At 35.5% G+C, this 19079-nt stretch overlaps 1 protein-coding gene and 1 pseudogene across 1 annotated transcript in view; both read right to left on the reverse strand.

Moving 5' to 3' along the window:
- The window catches only part of USP34 (ubiquitin specific peptidase 34), a 243185-nt gene that overhangs the window by 123863 nt on the left and 100243 nt on the right, over positions 1–19079 (reverse strand). Inside the window, 6 exon segments of the mRNA XM_038551363.1 lie at positions 3237–3451; positions 5752–6362; positions 6841–6971; positions 7294–7329; positions 7983–8112; positions 8288–8413. Of these exon segments, the coding sequence (XP_038407291.1) occupies positions 3237–3451; positions 5752–6362; positions 6841–6971; positions 7294–7329; positions 7983–8112; positions 8288–8413 (1249 nt within the window).
- LOC119873831 lies at positions 15387–15476 on the reverse strand (annotated as a pseudogene).

Here is a 19079-nt window from a genome sequence, read left to right on the forward strand (position 1 = left end):
ATTCCCAAGCCCTAATCTGTTTTTCCATTCCCATAATTAGCCTTTTCTACAAATTTTATGTAAATGGAATTATACAATATGTATGGTCTTAGGTCTAAATTTGTTCACTCAGAAAATATTTGAGGTACTTTCATGTCAAAGCCATATCACTAGTGCCTTCGTTTTAATGACAGAGTAATATTTTATTATGTGGAAATACTACATTTTGATTATATTCAACAGTTAATGGACACTTGGGAGTTTCTAATCTCTGGCTAATATGAATAATGCTGCCATAAATGTCTATGTAACAAGTCAATTCACGGACACATGCTTTCCTTTCTCTTTGGTAAACTGGAATTGGTGATTCACGGGATAAATGTGTGTTTAACATCTGAAGAGGGATCCCTGGGTGGCGCAGCGGTTTGGCGCCTGCCTTTGGCCCAGGGCGCAATCCTGGAGACCAGGGATTGAATCCCACGTCGGGCTCCCAGGGCATGGAGCCTGCTTCTCCCTCTGCCTGTGTCTATGCCTCTCCCTGTGTGTGTGACTATCATAAATAAATTAAAAAAAAAAAAAAAAAAACATCTGAAGAAATTGCCAAACTTTTTCAAAATGATTGTGCCATTTTACTTACCCACTAACAGTCTGTTAGAGTACCAGTTCTTGTTCCCCCACATCCCCACATATGTTGCCATGGTCACACTTTTTCATTTTGGCCATTTTAACAGGTGTACAGTAGAATCTCATTAAGGTTTTAAATTTCAATTCCCTAGAGTGATTAATGATGTTTCGTATCTTTTCAGGTGCTATCACTTGTGTACATTATTTGCTAAATTACTAATTTGTGAAAGTTCTTATATATTCTGAATTCAAGCCCTTTATTAGATATATGATTTGTAAATATTTTTCCCAATCTTTGGCTTATCTTTTAGAGGTTTTGTTGGTTTGGGCATTTATTTTTATTTTTTTTTAATTTTTTTTTATTTTATTTATTTATGATAGGCACACAGTGAGAGAGAGAGAGAGAGGCAGAGACACAGGCAGAGGGAGAAGCAGGCTCCATGCACTGGGAGCCCGACGTGGGATTCGATCCCGGGTCTCCAGGATCGCGCCCTGGGCCAAAGGCAGGCGCTAAACCACTGCACCACCCAGGGATCCCCTGGGCATTTAGTTTTAAACTAATTTTATTAAAATATAAACACATAAGCAAGATATAGAACATTTCTATTAACCCCCAAAATTTCCTTTGGACCTTTTACAATCATTCCCTACCACCAAATCTTCAGTAATCATTAAGTAGATTTCAGCCATTACTATCTACAAGGGATAAATAGTATGTACTACTCTCTGGTAGCTTCATTTGCTTAGATCAAAAACATCATTTGATGTTTTTGATATTTATCCATTGTGCTGCATGTATTAGTAGTTCTTTCCTTTTTATTGATGAGTACTAATACACGATGTGAACATACTATAATTTGTTAATCTACCAGTTAATTCCAGGTGAGGTTCTTATAAGCAGCACAGGTATGAACGTTCAACGTACAAATCTTTTTGTGGGCATGTGTTTTCATTTCTCAGGTAAATACCTAGGATAGGAATTGCTGAGTCATATGAAGAATACAAGTTCAACTTTATAAGAAACTGGTAAAATAGTTCTCCAAATTGGCTGTATTGTTTTATACTCCTCAACAGCAATGGAGAGTTCCAGTTGCTCTACATCCTTAGTGTCATTTAATATGATTAGTGTTTAATTTTACCCATTCCAGGGGTGTCTGGGTGGCTCAGTCGGTTAATTTTACCCATTCCAGTAGGTATGTAGTGGTACTGCATTGTGGTATTGGCATTTCCCAGGTAACCAGAGATAGTATCATTCTCATGTATTTACTGACCAATTTTCTGTATCTTCTTTTAACTATTCTAAACTTTATCAATTTTTATTTAAAGATTTTAAGAGGGAAAGTGAACACTTGCAGGAGTAGGAGGAGGGGCAGATGGGGAGATATAGGGAAGAATTTAAGCAAACTCCACACAGAACCCCAACACAGTATTTGATCTCACAATCCTGAGATTATGACCTGAGCAAAAACAAGTTAGACGCTCAACGGACTGAGCCATCCAGGCCCATTTTAAACAGTTCTTTATAGTATACAGTATTACAAAGTAGACTTGGAGAGCATTAATACACATAATAATTCTGCTCAATTTCTCACTTCATATACTAAAAAATACATGTAATACTAAATAAAAGGGAAAAATGATTAAAAATAGTGGTGAAAATTTAGTAAATACAATAAGACAATAAAAAAGTCAAGGTATCCTAATCTATATTATGCACAAGTAACATTTGAAATCAGTAAGTTGTTGCCAAAGTCCACAGGATGAATCTCTAAATTTGATCACGGCTTTTCAGCATAAACTTAATCCATCAGGTTTACTCAGTCTGTAGTGTACTGGCATCCCAAAACCCATTTCCTAGAGTAGTGGTGCTGATAGTACCTTACAAAGCATGAAGTTGGACCTTTATTTTTTTTAATGTATATATATATCCGTTTTTTGTTGGTTTTGTTTTAAGTATACCTGACACACAATGTTCCATTAGTTTCAGGAGGCTGGACCTTTAAAATGTTAATTCTAAAACTGTATTTCCCTCTTAATTTGCCTCTCTTTCCTCTTCTTTGTTCTATTATTCTTTAACTCCTCTAACCTCCATTCTTCCAAGTATGGTCATATCCTATTACTTTTTTTAGATTGATTTGAAGTGATTAAAACCATCTTTTTTTTCAACAATTCCATCACTCCAGATGGAACACCTCGCCCTTTAGCAGTTATCTCTCCGATATTTCCCCCTAACCCCAGGCAACCACTATTGTACTTTCTATTCTCTACAAATTTGACTACGCTAGACATTATACATAAATGGACTCATACAATGTAGGACCCTGTGTAATCTCAATTAGGCTCCTGAGATTTCTAAATATACAACTTAAAACAGCCATGTATTTTCTAAAATGCAGTCATAATTTTATATATATTATTTCCTTTCCTAGCTAAATATCTCTTGATGGAAATGCATCCTTTATATTCATGATAGAGTATTCATAAAACTTCATTCCCTAGGAAAGAAAACTAACCACATGAAAGTTACCTGGCAAAAATATTTACGTATCATTAAATGTTAAATCCTTTTAAGAGTATAAATTGCTCTTCTGTTTTAAAGAAAGTAATATATTTTACTTACTATGGAACCTTACCTTGACTAAGATGTTCATGGTAAATAGAGGCTAAATTGGGAAGATGTTGTTGGAGATGAGATGTTAGCTCTGCATGTGAATTAATCTGAACTAGTTCCTCTTCACACCCAGATTCTTCACCATCAAAATCAGCCATATTTTTTTCTGATTTTGCACTGACCTGGGAGCTACTGCAACTGACATCATCTGCACTTAGCATATCATCAACCATATGCCTATAACACAGAGAAAAGCACAAAGTTAAACACACCTTGTAAATCACAAAAACTATCTTTCAAAATATTCAGTACAAGTTACATCAGAGTCTAAAACAAATCCACATTTCTTTTGTAACAATATTATAAGTTTTACCAAAACTAAGAAGCCCACATTGTCAGAACTATACATTATACAATATACCCACATAATGTCTGACCCATCAACGTACTTCACAAAAACAAACTCAAAGAGTAATTTTAGAGATCCGTTGACTCACTGTTACATAATTATTTTATCAACTCAAATCACAATGTGAATCATTAAAATTCTTACAACTGTAGAATCAAATGAAGTTACTACCAGGAAAATACTTCAATTTAAGGCTACAATCTAGATGTAGTTATTAGCCAGGAGAATTTTATATGATACAAACATCTATTAAAACAATAAATACCTATTAACCACTCACTTTAAAAAAAAAATTTGAGAGCGCACACACATGCAAGCAGAAGGGACAGAGGGAGAGAAAGATCTCCAGCGGACTTGCCACTAAGCCCAGAGCCCAACGCCAGGCTTGATCTCACAACCCTGAGATCATAACCCAAGCTGAAATCAAGAGTCAGATCCCAAATAACTGGCCACCCAGGCACACCAGCATTTGCTTCTGAAACCTATCATATTGGGTATTTTAAAGATGGCAAACAAAAAAGAAAAAAAAAGAAAAAAAAAAAAGAAAAGGTCAGGATTAGAGTTTCACAAGTGGTACCTTACAAAGAGACTATGTGAAGTGCTAAAATGAAATGAAAAATTTAATCATTCAAGGCATTGTAAAGCAGGGAACTGCTGCAGGTATGAAAACTTAAAGAATTGCAATGTGTCAAAATGCATGTATCTGACCTCAGTTTAACAAACTAATTGCTTTGTCTGCCCCTGAGCTGTCCTGGGAAGAACTTCGAACGTGTATATGTATAATGTCAGACTATAAACCACTGATTCTCAGTCACAGGTGATTTTGGTCTTCAGGGGGACAACACTGGGCAGCGTTTAGAGATACTTTTGGTTATCAAAACTTGGGAGGTACTGCTGGCATCTAGAGAGAGAGTGAGATTAGGGATGATGCTAAGTATCCTACAATTCATTCAGATTGCTGTAAATTCAAAACACAGAATTTTCTGACCCAGAATGTCAACACTGCCAAGATTGAAAGATGGTATCTTAAACTCAAATGGGTTAGTAATAAGAAATAAAGGCAAAAGAAATATAGTATTAATATATATGGACATGTGGTTCTTCCAAACAAGCATACTGAATTCTGAAAAGCCTGGCAAATTGTCAAGTCCAAAAAAATTCATCCTGATAATCCACATATTTATATTTTATCATCATCAATTCAAATATTACTACTTATAATGACAGCAATAAATAGCAGCTAACATTTATTGAGCTTTTGTTATGTTCCAATCTTATCAGCCCATAAAATGTTCACATTGAAACCCAAGAGGTAAGTACTATTGTTCCTATTTTATAGATGAGAAAAAGACTGACAGAAAAATTAAGTACTTTGCTCAACATTTGTAACACCTAGTGACAGAACCACTTACTTTTAATTATAAATATATTTTACATATAATCAAAAAGCTTTATGTTAAGGCTTCATCCTTATTAGTACCCTGAAATTAGTATGTGTGTAAAATTTCACTTTTCATGATCACACGTTAATGGAAGTTTCCACAAGCAATTTTATGTCTGCTTTTAGGCAATTATTACAAGTAGCTGAAGATCTAGATCTGTGTTGTCCAATATGATAGCCACTAGCCAGATGTGGTCACTCCACACATTGAAAAGTGGCTGGTCTAAACAAAGATGTGCTATAAATATAAAACATACACAGAATATTGAAGCCTTAATACAAAAGAAAGAAAAATATCTTGTTTTTACACTGATTTACATGTGGAGATACTTTAGAAATTACTGCTTTAAATAAATTTATATTTAAAATTAATGTCACCTATTTCATTTTGCTTTTTAAAACATGCTCAGAAGCAAACTAGCAATTACATACTTGCAGCATGGATGTGAATTTACATTATATTCCTATTAGCACTAATCTAGAATATATTCTAATTGAATGAATACAAGCTGTAATTGCTTCCCTAAAGGAAATATAAGCTTTATTCTTTTTAAAGATTTTTTTTTTTAGATAATCTCTGTACCCAACATGGGGCTTAAACTCACAACCCTGAGACCAAGAGGCATGTGCTCTAACCAAATGAGCCAGCCAGACACCCCAATATTATCTATTTTTAAGGAAACTTACCCATCATGGTGGTGATGGTGGTGGTGGTGGTGGTGGTGATGCTGTGGACCAATAAACTGCCGACAATTAAATAACTCATTCCCAATAGTCTCCCCAAGAAAGTCCCCAGTGCGTGTAATACAAGATTCCTGAGATGCTTGTGCTATATGAGCAGCATTCATTTCCCCTGAAATATCATGTTCTGGGTCTTCAGAGTGTGAACAGGCATCTAGCATTCGTATACGATTATCTACTGAAGGCATTGACTCAGTGTTAAAAACCAGGTCCTTTCCTGTTCCATTGCTTGTCCCACTTCTTTCTGATGGGCCTTGGGAATCCCCTAAGCAAATGCCTGCTTGACTTTCTAACTTTCTGTTCCGAAGATCTGTACCACAACTGCTTTTAGTCGGATTATGACCATGATCATCATCTTCATCATCTTCTTTAAGGGCTTCAATATCTGCAATGTCTTCTGACTGTACCTCACTGCCAGGGCTCCCAGCTGACTGGCTGGCATGGCTAGAATTCACCTCATTGCTAGATCCATCACTATGCCCACTACTGCTACCAGGACCACTGCTTCCATCTTCACCACTGTTGGCAGTTTCATCAGAACTTCCCTGCATGGATTCCTGTATTTACAAAGAAACAGATTTAAATAAACATTTAAACTAGTAAAAAAGTAACTGACATTAACACATTGTACTATTTAAAGGCTGCCACAATCTTGACATAGCCCTTTAAGAAATACAAAAAGAATTAAAAACACCAACAAAAACTTAACCTCAATAGTAACTATTTACAAGAAAGGTCTGAATATGGACGTTTATATTCCCAGTTCAAAGGATGTACATAGGGATGCCTGAGTGGCTCAGTGGTTCAGAGTCTGCCTCCGGCTCAGGGTGTGATCTGGGGATCTGGGTTCGAGTCCCACATTGGGCTCCTTGCAGGAAGCCTTGCTTCTCCCTCTGCCTGTGTCTCTGCCTCTCTCCCTCGCTCTGTGTCTCTCATGAATAAATAAATAAAATCTTAAAAAAAAAAATGATGTACATGGCAGAAACCCCCAAATCCAAAAATCTTGTTAAAGTGGGGGGGGGGCTGTTTTCATACCTCTGTGTCTGAAAGTCGTTGTTGCACATGTTTCGTTCTATTAATAAGTTGCTCATCCATTTCAATGTCACTGCCTCCACTCTGATGGGTATCACTGTTATCACTGCTTTGAGGACTAGCTGCAGGTGACCCTGTATTAAATAGATCTTTTGTTTTTACTCCTATTTGAATTAACATGGCTTTATCAGAATGACATAATAATCTGATTATTTACAAAAGCTGTACTCTAAATAGTCCAAAACATAATCTGGAAATATGTTAACATTTGCCAATTATTTCTAAAGAGAATAAACATGATCTCAATTGAAAGTAAAATGGAAAACCAGTTAAGGGTTTGTATCTGCTCAAGAAAAAACTTCATGGCTTTGAAACAAATATGTAAAATTAATTCTAGACGACTGTGAAATCTAAACACACATCATCTTGCCATGCATTTTCTAAGGCTCAACTTACAAGGTGATGGAGCTGCTCTCCTGAGCTCTTCTTCCTCTGAAGGAAAATGAAAAAAACAGGAGGGAAATATTCTAAGTGACTAAGCTTCTTTGGAACAGATTATCAATTGTTCTTATTATTATTACATAACAACAAGATACAGACTTAGGAACCTGAAATAACTGAAGTCCCTAACACCTGCAGTAGTTGTAGGTGACTGACTAGAAAATCCTAAGAAATGCGTAGTATATGATGTCAGGAGATTTAAAAAAAAAAAAAAAAAATGGGGTAAAGGTGGTATGGTTTTAAAAAGCCCTGGAAAGCTATACATAGAAAAGCACACACAAAACACCTGAAGTGGTAGAAAACACAGAAATGTGCCATTATGCTGTGCTCTCAAAATTATTTCTAAAAGCATGTTATCTGTTTTCTAATCAAAAGCTCCAAAGCTGTTATGAAACAACTGCCCCCTACCAAGGGAAGAACACTAATGAGAGAAAATCTACTAACTACTACAACTTCATTACTGTTCTTTATTTAAAGGGTAAACCAAAAACATTAGCTAACTCCAATTTATTAGCCCTTTCACAAACAAGATAAATCCCATTTCAAACTTATTTTGAAGTTAATACTGAACAGAAATTACTTCAAATTTGAATGATAAACTTTAGAAAATTTACTTTATAAAAAATACATTACACTTTACTAACCTTTCTTATTTCCAATAGGAAGATTAGTATTTAATAAAGATGCAAAGGAACTCTGTTTAGACAGCTGAGCCTTAGCAGCTAGTGCATTATTCCATAATGCTTTAATTAACATTGATGCCAAGTACAATGTCTTTAAAAAAAAAGAGAGAGATTGAAATTAGTGTTTCAAAACAAATTTAATATCCTTTTGCCTAAATGAAATGCCAACAGTAATAACCTACAAATTAAGTTACCTGAATCACAAATTTTCACTTAAAAAAAAAAAAAAAAAAACAAACCTTACCATTATGGTTTGAACATATTACCTGCTCAGTATGAACACTTGGCTCAAGAGCTGAGACCAGATTAAGGAGATGTCTGAGTGGTACTGGATCCAGATTCTTGATGAGTGAAGGAAACAAGTCATGGATATAACGACTACAATGTTTCAACTAGAAAATAAAGGTAGAGACAATAATCATAAATAAGCTGACACCAAAAAGTCCTGCAGTTTAAAAGAAAGCAGTTGGAACAGTTAATATTTTTTAATATGTTGGGAAAATGCTAATTACCAAGTGTCATAAATGGCAATACACAAAATGTGAAAGTAAAATTCCACTCAAGCAAAACTATATCTTATTCAAACTAACCACAAGCTTAATTTTCCAACAAGAAGGAAGTCCATGATCCAAGTATAGAGGATTCCAATTAAATTTATATATGTATCACTGAGCTAAAAACAAAATAAGAACTATATTAAAACATAAGCTGTCACAAATAAAATAATAAATTGCAATTAGAACTAACCAAGCTACTATCTTAAGTGTACTATATTTCTTACATTAAACGGTTATGAAATATTCATATAAGATGTTCATTTTACTAGAGTACACAATAGAAACTCCCTTAAAATAAAGGTCTATATACTAATAAACTAAGAGACAAAGAGTCTCCTTTCTTATACTACACAGATTAATTATGAGAGAAAGGGGTGCCTGAGTGGCTCAGTCAGTTAAGTATCTGCCTTTGGCTCAGGCCATAATGCCAGGGTCCTGGGATCAGGCCTGGCATCAGGCTCCCTTCTCAGTGTGGAGCCTTCTTCTCCCTATACCTCTGCTCAAGCTCTGGGTGTCTATCTTGAGTGAGTGAGTGAGTGAGTGAGTGATTGAGTGAGAGAGAGAGAGAGAGAGAGAGAGTGTGTGTGTGAGAGAGAGAGAGTATAACATTTACGAGTGACTACTAAATACTACATCGTGTAAAATGTCTTTTGTAGCCATAAAGCTACAAACTACAAAATCGAGATATGCAACAAATAAGCCAGTAATTACCAAACTGAGAGTTCCAAAAGTAAAAATCTGAGGTATCAAGTTTATCTTCGATTCATAAAAATTATATCAGAAAATGTACATTTCTCTATTCAAAAACACTAACCTTTTATTTTTCAGGCAAAAATGATCTGAACTCTCTTCTGTTATATCAGAGTAAATATGCACAACCTAATTTTGACATAAAAGATGAAATATAGGGATGCCTCAGTGGCTCAGCAGTTTAGCACCTGCCTTCGGCCCAGGGCATGATGCTGGAGTCCCAGGACCAAGTCCTGCATCAGGCTCCCTGCAAGGAGCCTGTTTCTCCCTCTGCCTGTGTCTCTGCCTCTCGGTCTCTTATGACTAAATTATTTATTTTTTTAAAGTATATATTAAGAAATAGTGGCTGAAAAACATCTTAATTTGATAGAAGACATGAATCTACAAATCCAAGTTCAACAAATCCAAGTAAACTCAAAGAGACCTAGACCAACCTTATTATAATCAAACTGTTAACAAAGACAGTAAAATAATACTGAAAACAGAGATAAGCAACCCACCACTTACAAGAGATATTCAATAGAGTATCAGCTAATTTCTAATTAAAAACTTTGATTACTAAAGGAAGTGGGATGATAAGGGCTGAAAGAAAACCTTTAGTTGATAATTCTTTAATTGGCAAAACTGTCCTATCAGGAAGAAATTAATACATTCCCAGATAAACAAAAGCTAAAGGAGTTTACTACAACTAGACTGGCACTGCCAGAAATGCTAAAGAAGTCCTTCAGAATGAAATGAAAAGAAGCTAAACAGTGACAAAATAAAGACCTCTGATAAATACCTAGGTAATTAAAAGCTAGTATTGTTTTCATTTGTAACTCCACCTTTTATTTGCTATATGATTTCAAAGACAAAAGCAAAAAGAATTATTACTAATCTACGTAACTGGGCACACAATGTATAAAGCTGATATCTGTTGCATGAATAAAAAAACTGAGGGAGAAGGAGTTATACAGGAGGATAATTTTTGTGTACTACTTAAGTTGACAAATTCAAATTAGACTATAACAATCTCAAGATATTAAATGTAATTTTCATGTTAAACACAAATTATCTATAGAATATACCAAAAAAGAAATGAGAAAGGGAATCCAAACTACAAACAAACAAACAAAATCAACTAGAAACAACAAAAGGCCATAAAAAAAATGATGGACAAAATCACTATAAGACATATAGAAAAGAAACAGAAAAATGGCAGAAATAAATCACTCTTTGAGGAATTTTTTTTAAAGACTATCTGACAGAGAAAGAGAGAGCACACAGAAGTAAACAGAGCAGCAGGGAAAGGGAGATGCACACTCCCTGCTGAGCAAAGAGCCTGACGTGGAGCTTGCTCCCAGAAGTCTGGAATTATGACCTGCACCAGAGGTAGACGCCCAATCAACTGAGCCACTCAGGCTCCCCAAGGAATTACTTTAGATATAAATGGTTTCAGGGCAGTTGGGTGGCTCAGGTGGTTAAGCATCCAACTCTTGATGTTGACTCAGATCATAATCTCAGAGTCCTGAGTTCAAGCCCCACATCAGGCTCCGTGCTTATTAGCTGGGAATCTGCTTGTCCCTCTCCCTCTGCTCCTCCGCCTACTCACACAGTCATGCTCTACCTCATTCTCTCTCTAGAAACAAAATCTAAACAAAACATATGTATATAAATATATATACACACATACATGATACAACTGTATGTGGTCTACAAGAAACACACTATATATCCAAAGACATAATAGGCTAAAAGTTAAAGAATGGAAAAAGATATTCTGTGCAAATAAGCAAAAGAGAGCTGGGCTGACAATACTAAAATCAAACAAGATAGTCTTTAAATTTTTGAAAGGTTACTAGACAAAAAAGAGACTTACCACATTACCCAACAATCCCACTTCTGGGTATATATCCAAAAGAGTTAAAAGTAGGATTTCAGGGGGGGCCTGGATGGCTCATTCAGAAGAGGATGCAACTCTTGATCCTGGGGTCATGAGTTTGAGCCCCACAGTGGGCATAGAGATTATAAACATACATATACACATAAATAAGTAAATAAAAGTAAAATTTCAAAAAGATACTTGCACACCTATATTCACTGGACAGTCAAAAGATGAAAGCAAAAAGCAAACTAAAGGTCCATCAACAAATGATTGTGGCATTTATATTCAGTGGGTTCTAATTCAGCCTTATAGGAATGGCAATCCTGTCACATGCTACAACATGGGTGAACCATGAAGACATTATGCTGAATGAGATAAGCTAGTCACAGTAGGACACATACTATAGGATTCCACTAATAAAATATATAGAGTCAAAATGATAGAACAGTAATATGGTGGCTTTCAGGAGCTGTGAATAAGGAGAACAAGGAAGTTGATGGTGGTTCAATGATTTACTGGATTTTTTAATTTAATTTTTAAGTAAACTCTATGCCCAGTATGAGGTTCAAACTTATAACCTCAAGATCAAGAGTCACATACTTTACCAACAGGTGCCCCTTTGTTCTTCAATGAGTACAGTTTTGTAAGAAGAAAATGTTTTAGAGACCTGTTATACAACAATATGAATATAGTTACTATTAGTACTTAAAAATGGTTCAGAGGGTAAACTTACATGGTTTCCTTTTTCCTACAGTGTTTTTTAAATATTAACAAAAAGTGATATAATTTACTTATAAAAGGTTCAATACAAGATATAATAATTATACTTTATAACCCAAAGCTAAAAGAACAGAAATAAAGATCAAAGGAGCAAAGATATATAAAATACAGATTAGAAAAACAATTGAGAAAACAAAACCAATATAGTTGGTTCTTCTAAAAGACAAACATTTAGCTAGAATGAAAAGAGGGAGAAGACATAAATAGCTAAAAAAAAAAAAAAAATCAGAAATGCAAGTGGGATATTACTGCCAAACTTACAGATTCAAAAAACTTAAGAGAATACTATGAACAGGGCAGCCCTGGTGGCTCGGCGGTTTAGCGCCATCTTCAGCTCAGGGCCTGATCCTGGAAACCCGGAATCGAGTCTCAGGTCAGGCTCCCTGCCTGGAGCTTGCTTCTCCCTCTGCCTGTGTCTTAGCCTCTCTCTCTCTCTGTGTCTCTCATTAATAAATAAATAAAATCTTCTAAAAAAAAAAAAAAGAGAGAGAGAGAGAGAGAGAATACTATGAACAATAGTACACCAAAAAATTAGATAACCTAGAAAATAGGGACGAATTTCTTGCCAACTACCTACATTGACTCAAGAAGAAATAAAAAAAAAAGTCAGTAGGCCCTATAATAAAGAGATTGAATCAGAAATTAAACTCTCAACAAGGAAATATATATAATGCATGGCTTAACTGGAGAATCCTAACAAACATATAATAAATAATTAACACCAATCCTTCACAAACCCTCCCAAAAAAACTGAACAGAAGGAAATACCAAACTCGTCCTAGGAGACCCAATCTTCATAAGAATAGAAAATTACTACACAGTATCTCATAAATGACAAAAAAGTCTTCCAGAAACTATTAACAAATCAAATCTAAGACTTTACCAAAAGGACTATTCACTACGACCAAGTAAGATTTATCCCAGGAATGCAAACATGGTTCAAAAAAAGAATTACTCTAATACATATTAATCAATGGGAAAAAAGCCACATGGTCATCTTAATTGATGCCAAAAAAAACCATCGGACAAAATCCAACACTCCTTCATGATAAAAATTCTCAGAACTAAGAAACTCTTCAACATGATAAAGGATATTTATGAAAACTGCACAGCCAACAGCATACTCAATGATAAATGACTGATTTTCCCCTAGGATCTGATATGAGATAAGGACACTCATATTTACCATTGCTATTCAACACTATACTGAAATTCTAGCCAGAGTTATTAGACTCCATCCCCCACAAAAGAAAATTAATGTATCCAAATTAGAAAAGATGTAAAACTACTGAAAAATAACACAATCCTATATACAGAAAACCTGTACATAAATAGCTAGTAGAGCTAAAAGAAAAATCAAATAGACACTGTAACAGTACAGATCAACAAGCAAAATTCAACTATGTTTTCATGTATCAACAATGAATTATCTGACAAGGATTTAGGGTATCAATTCCATTTATAATAGCATACAAAGAATAAAATACAACTGATCCTTGAACAACCCAGAGGTTTGGGGCAATGATCCCCCGTGTAGTCAAAAAGCAGAATATAACCTTGACTCCCCAAAACGTAACTATCAAAAGCCTACTGCTGACCGTAAGTCTAACCAGTAACATAAACCAGTACCTTTAACCAGTATACCGATAAAAAATAATTAATACATATTTTGTATATCTAATATATACTGTACTCTTAAAATAAAGAAAATATTAAGAAAAGTTGAGGCGAAAATATACTTACAGTGGTATACTGTACTTACTAAAAACAAACAAACTACATGTATGTGGACACAGGCAGTTTAAAAACCTGTGTTGTTCAAGGATCAACTGTACTTAAAAATGAATCTCACAAAAGAAGTGAAGGGCACCTGAGTGGCTCAGTCAGTTAAGTGTCTTACTTCGGCTCAGATCATGATCTCAAGGCCCTGGGACTGGGCCGCATGTCCAGCTCTACACTCAGCGGGGAGTCCACTTCTCTCCTTCTCTCCCTCTGTCTCTGTCTCTGCCCCTTCCCCTGCTCATGCTCTCTCTCTCTCAAATAATTTTTTTAAAGGTAAAATATTTCTGTACTGAAAAAAACTACAAAAGACTGAAGGAAATTAGGGTTTAAAAAAATGAGAAGACACCTCTCTTTCATGGATAGAAGACTTAACGTTAATACTACCAAGGGGATCCCTGGGTGGCGCAGCGGATTGGCGCCTGCCTTTGGCCCAGGGCGCGATCCTGGAGACCCGGGATCGAATCCCACGTCGGGCTCCCGGTGCATGGAGCCTGCTTCTCCCTCTGCCTATGTCTCTGCCTCTCTCTCTCTCACTGTGTGCCTACCATAAAAAAAAAAAAAAAAAGAAAAAAAAAAAAACTACTACCCAAAGTGATTTACAGATTCAACACAATCCCTTCAAAATTCCAAGATCCTTTTTGGTTAGAAATGGAAAAGCCCCAAATTCACAGGGAACTGCAAGGAGTTCTAAAAGCAAAAACAATCTTCAAAAACAACAACAGCAACAACAAACAAAAATCTGTGAAACTTACAAGAAAAGTAGGTTTTAGCAGAAGGACGGATAGTAGACCAACAGAGTATAACACCCAGAAATAAACTTTCACATGAATGGTCAACTGATTTTCAACAACAGTGCCAAGATTATTCAATGGAGAAAGGATAGCCTCTTCAACAAAAGGTGCTGAGAAAAATGAATATTCACAAACTGAAAAATGAAGGTATATATTTATCTTACACTATACATACACAAAGATCAACTCTAAATGGATAAGAGACCTAAACTCAGGACATAAATACATAAAACTCTGCTAAGAAAACACTGGGGAGAACCTTCATTTGATTTTGCAATGGTCTCATCACTAAGACACCAAAAACACAGGTAACACAATGAATAGTTGAAATTCATCAAAATTAAGACTTTCTGTGCATCTAAAGATACTTAGATCATTATTTTAAGTAAGCTCTATTACCAAGGTGGGGCTTGATCTCACCATCCCCGAAATCAAGAATCCCATGGTCTACCAACTGAGCCAGCCAGGCACCTCAGAATCTAAGGATATTTCAAAGAAAACAAAAGAAAACTCAGAGTCGGAGAAACCATATGTAAATTATATATCCGATAAGGGATTAATATCCAGAAAGTAAAAAGTACTGTTAAACTTGACCAAAAAGACTTCTAAAACAACAGAATACAAAAAAGGAAAAAGGTCGTGAGTACACATTCCTCAAAAAAAAGATATACAAATGGCCAATAAGCCCATGAAAGTGTTTCCAGTCATTAGTCATTAGGAAATGCAAATAAATGCAAATTAAAACCACAATGAGCTATCACCACACTACTAGGATGACTAAATATTTATCCACCTATCTACTTATTTATTTTAAATATGGAACATTTCAATCAATCAATAAATAAATAAGGAACCTTTCACATATTTGCATGTCATCCCTGCGCAAGGGCTATGCCAATCATTTTAGTATATGTGCTGCTGAAGAAAGCACCTAAATTATTTTTTAAAGATTTTATTTATTTATTCATGACAGACAGAGAGAGGCAGAGACAGAGGCGGAGGGAGAGGGAGAGAAGCAGGCTCCATGCAGAGAGCCCAATGTGGGCCTCGATCTGGCTCTCCAGGATCACACCCTGGGCTGAAGGCAGCACCAAACCGCTGGGCCATCAGGACTGCCCCAATTTTTTTTTTTAAAGGCAAATAACAAGTGTTGGCAAGGATGGGAATGGGAATCCCCTTCTATTCTGGGTGGGATGTAAAATACTACAGTCACTATCAACAAAGTTTGATAGTAACTCAGATTAGACAATTACCATATGGCACAGCAATTTTTTTTTTTCCTAAGAGAAAGAGAGCATGAACCCTCAGGGGGCAAAGGGGGATCCCAAGCAGAGTTCATTCCCAGTGCTGACCCAATGCAGAGCTCAATCTTACAACCCTGAGATCATGACCCAAGACAAAATCAAGAGTCAGAAACTGAACTGATAAAGCCACCCAGACACCCCTATGACCCAGCAGTTCTAACCCTAAGCATATATATGCAGAAGAACTGAAAGCAGGGACTCATATGTATGCCTGTACATTTACATTCATAAAAGCACTACTTATAATAAATAGCCAAGAGGAAGAAGCAAATCAAATGTCCATGAATGTAGAAATGAATATACTAGGGATGCCTGTATGGCTTGGTCAGTTGAGCACCTGACTCTTGGTTTCAGCTCAGGTAGAGATCTCATAGGTTGTGGCATCAAGCTGCTTGGAGATTCTCTCCCTCTGTCCCTCCCCACACATTCTTTTCCTCTCTCTCAAATAAATTTTTTTAAAAAAATGAATATACTAAACGTAGTATATGCAAACAATGGAATATTTAGTCATATTTATTTAAATTGACTTTAAATATTCAAATTTAATTATTAGTAAATATTTTATTATTCTACTTGAGGTACCTAGAATAGGCATATTCATATAGATAGAATGCAGAATGGAAGAAACCAAGGGCTTGGGAGAGGGAAAAACTGACATTGTTTCATGGGTACAGAGTCTTTGCTGGAGATAGTGTCAAAATTTTGGATACAGACTCTGGTGATAGTTATACTACACTAAATGTATTTAATGCCACTGAACTGTACAGTTACGAATGGTTAAAGTGGTAAATTTTATGTTAACATATATATTTGTACCACAATAAAAAAATTAAAAACAAAAATAGGAGAAAAGGTAATTATATGTGTTAAAAGGCATCATCCCAAAACTCAAAACAAGTTAAAATTAAAACAAAACAAAAACACATCAATGATTACTTAACACACGAAAAACAGCATGAGAGAAAAATTCTGCCAATAAAAAATAGTGGGATAATAGCACCTGGCTGGATCAATCAGAAGCATGTGACTCTTGATCTCAGGGTCATGAGTTCAAGCCCCACATTGGGTGTAGTAGGTATTACTAAAAAATAAACTTTAAAAAGAAATGGTGGGATATATACATATCTACATAAAATATTAAAAACAAAAGCAAAAAAATTTAAAAAGCTGTTCAGAGAACAATCAACTACTAATCATATCTACTACAAAGTTCTGAGAAGTAGCTTCGGTATCTTACATTCAGTCAAACACTTCAAGTACAAAGAAAAGAGACATCTCAAGTGTGTAGTAACCCAGAATAGACCATGCACAAATTTCTCTTTAGGGAAAACAAAGGCTACTCAGTGAAATCCACAGGAATAAATATTCATTAATCCTCGATGAGAGAAACAGTAATGAAGAAAATGGACTGGTAGTGAGTCATATACCTAAAGACAAAATTAGCCCTTAACAACTATAGAAATTATGGTTCTAATGTAAAATTTAAAACATATAATTTGATAAGGTACAAATAAAGTAAAAACAGAAACACAGAAAATGAGAAAAGAAATGGTGAGAATTCTCTCATCTTTTCTAGAAGTGAATCAATCATTACTGTATTTTAGAATGAAAAGAAACCCATAAAGAAAATGAGTAAATAGATAACTAGATTACAACAAACTTTTTTTTTTTTTCAACAAACTTTTCAAAGACTAAAATGAAGGGAATATATTTTAAAGTGTACAGGTAGAGAAAGGTGTAGCTCAGGGTAATTTGTGAGTGAGCAGCAGAGGAAATAAGTTAACCTTCCCAATATAACTGGGGAAGATACTGGACTCAGAGAACTAGATCTGATGGACAGCAGGAGGTATGGAAATAAAAACAGGATTTCCCTGAATACTCTTAATAAATGTATTTGTCAGTCATCAACCAGTCAGAAAAATACAGACAACTTATGTACTCTACCCACACACCAGAACTCTCCCCTGGATAAAAAATTGTATAAAGCCATAGTTTTCAAGCACTGATAATGGTATCCCTTTTCACTCTTATTTATAAGTTCCACAGGCAAAAAGGCTAGTGAATCTAATGAGAAAAGTGTAAGTTGTTTTACCATTACTACCCTAGAAAATGGTGCAAAACAGGAGTCCCATCTGAGACAACATTAAAAAAAAAAAAGACTTCACAACATCCAAGAATACCTAGACATCTTTTTTTTTTTTTTAAGATTTATTTATTTATTCATGAAAGACACAGAGAGAAAGGCAGAGACACAGGCAAAGGGAGAAGCAAGCAGGTTCACCACAGGGAAGCCTTATGTGGGACTCGATCCCGGATCCCAGGATCATGCCCTGAGCCAAAGGCAGAGGCTCAACCGCTGAGCCACTCAGGCGTCCCCTTAGTTATCTTTCTTAAATATGAATGGGTAACAAAGGTATATATGAAGACATCCAACAACATAAAAAAAAAAAAAAAAAGCACAGCTCATATTAAAAGCTCCTAAAACGGCAGGAAGCAAAGAATTGAAATCTTAAGCTATAACACAGAAGGATACTACAGTGCCCAAATTCTAATTTTTTTTTTTTTTTTTTTTTTTTTTTTTACGATAGTCACAGAGAGAGAGAGAGAGAGGCAGAGACACAAGCAGAGGGAGAACCAGGCTCCATGCACCGGGAGCCCGATGTGGGATTCGATCCCAGGTCTCCGGGATTGCGCCCTGGGCCAAAGGCAGGCGCCAAACCGCTGCGCCACCCAGGGATCCCTACAGTGCCCAAATTCTAACTCAAGTAGAGTAATAACAGCACAAGCTAGTAGTATGCAATGTCTCATAAAGCAGTAACCTAAATGTATATATAAATACACATGCAGAAGCTAATAACCACTAGAATATAGAACAGTGCATCTAAAATTAGTTATCACTAATCCTTCTGAGAAACTAATAACAATTACGTACATAATGCATATCTAAATCAGAAGACACTTAAGTCCTTCTAAATCCTAGAGATCTGACTTTTGTCATTGACACAAAGATCTACCCCCCAAATTAGCCCCATTTTAAGATAAAATTATCTTATATCAGTAATTTCCGTGCATTTATGCAAGTATTCGTCAAACTTGGAAAACATTAATTCCAAGAGTGCAAGAATTCTGAAGGCATTTTTGATGTCCTATGTCTAAAACATTTTATGGTGAAAAGGTGTGTAGAGGGAAAAAAGGTAATCTAATCAAACCAGAACAGTAACTTTAAATGG

This window comes from Canis lupus, chromosome 10, assembly GCF_011100685.1.
Source record: "Canis lupus familiaris isolate Mischka breed German Shepherd chromosome 10, alternate assembly UU_Cfam_GSD_1.0, whole genome shotgun sequence".
In the NCBI taxonomy this organism is placed as follows: Eukaryota; Metazoa; Chordata; class Mammalia; order Carnivora; family Canidae; genus Canis; species Canis lupus.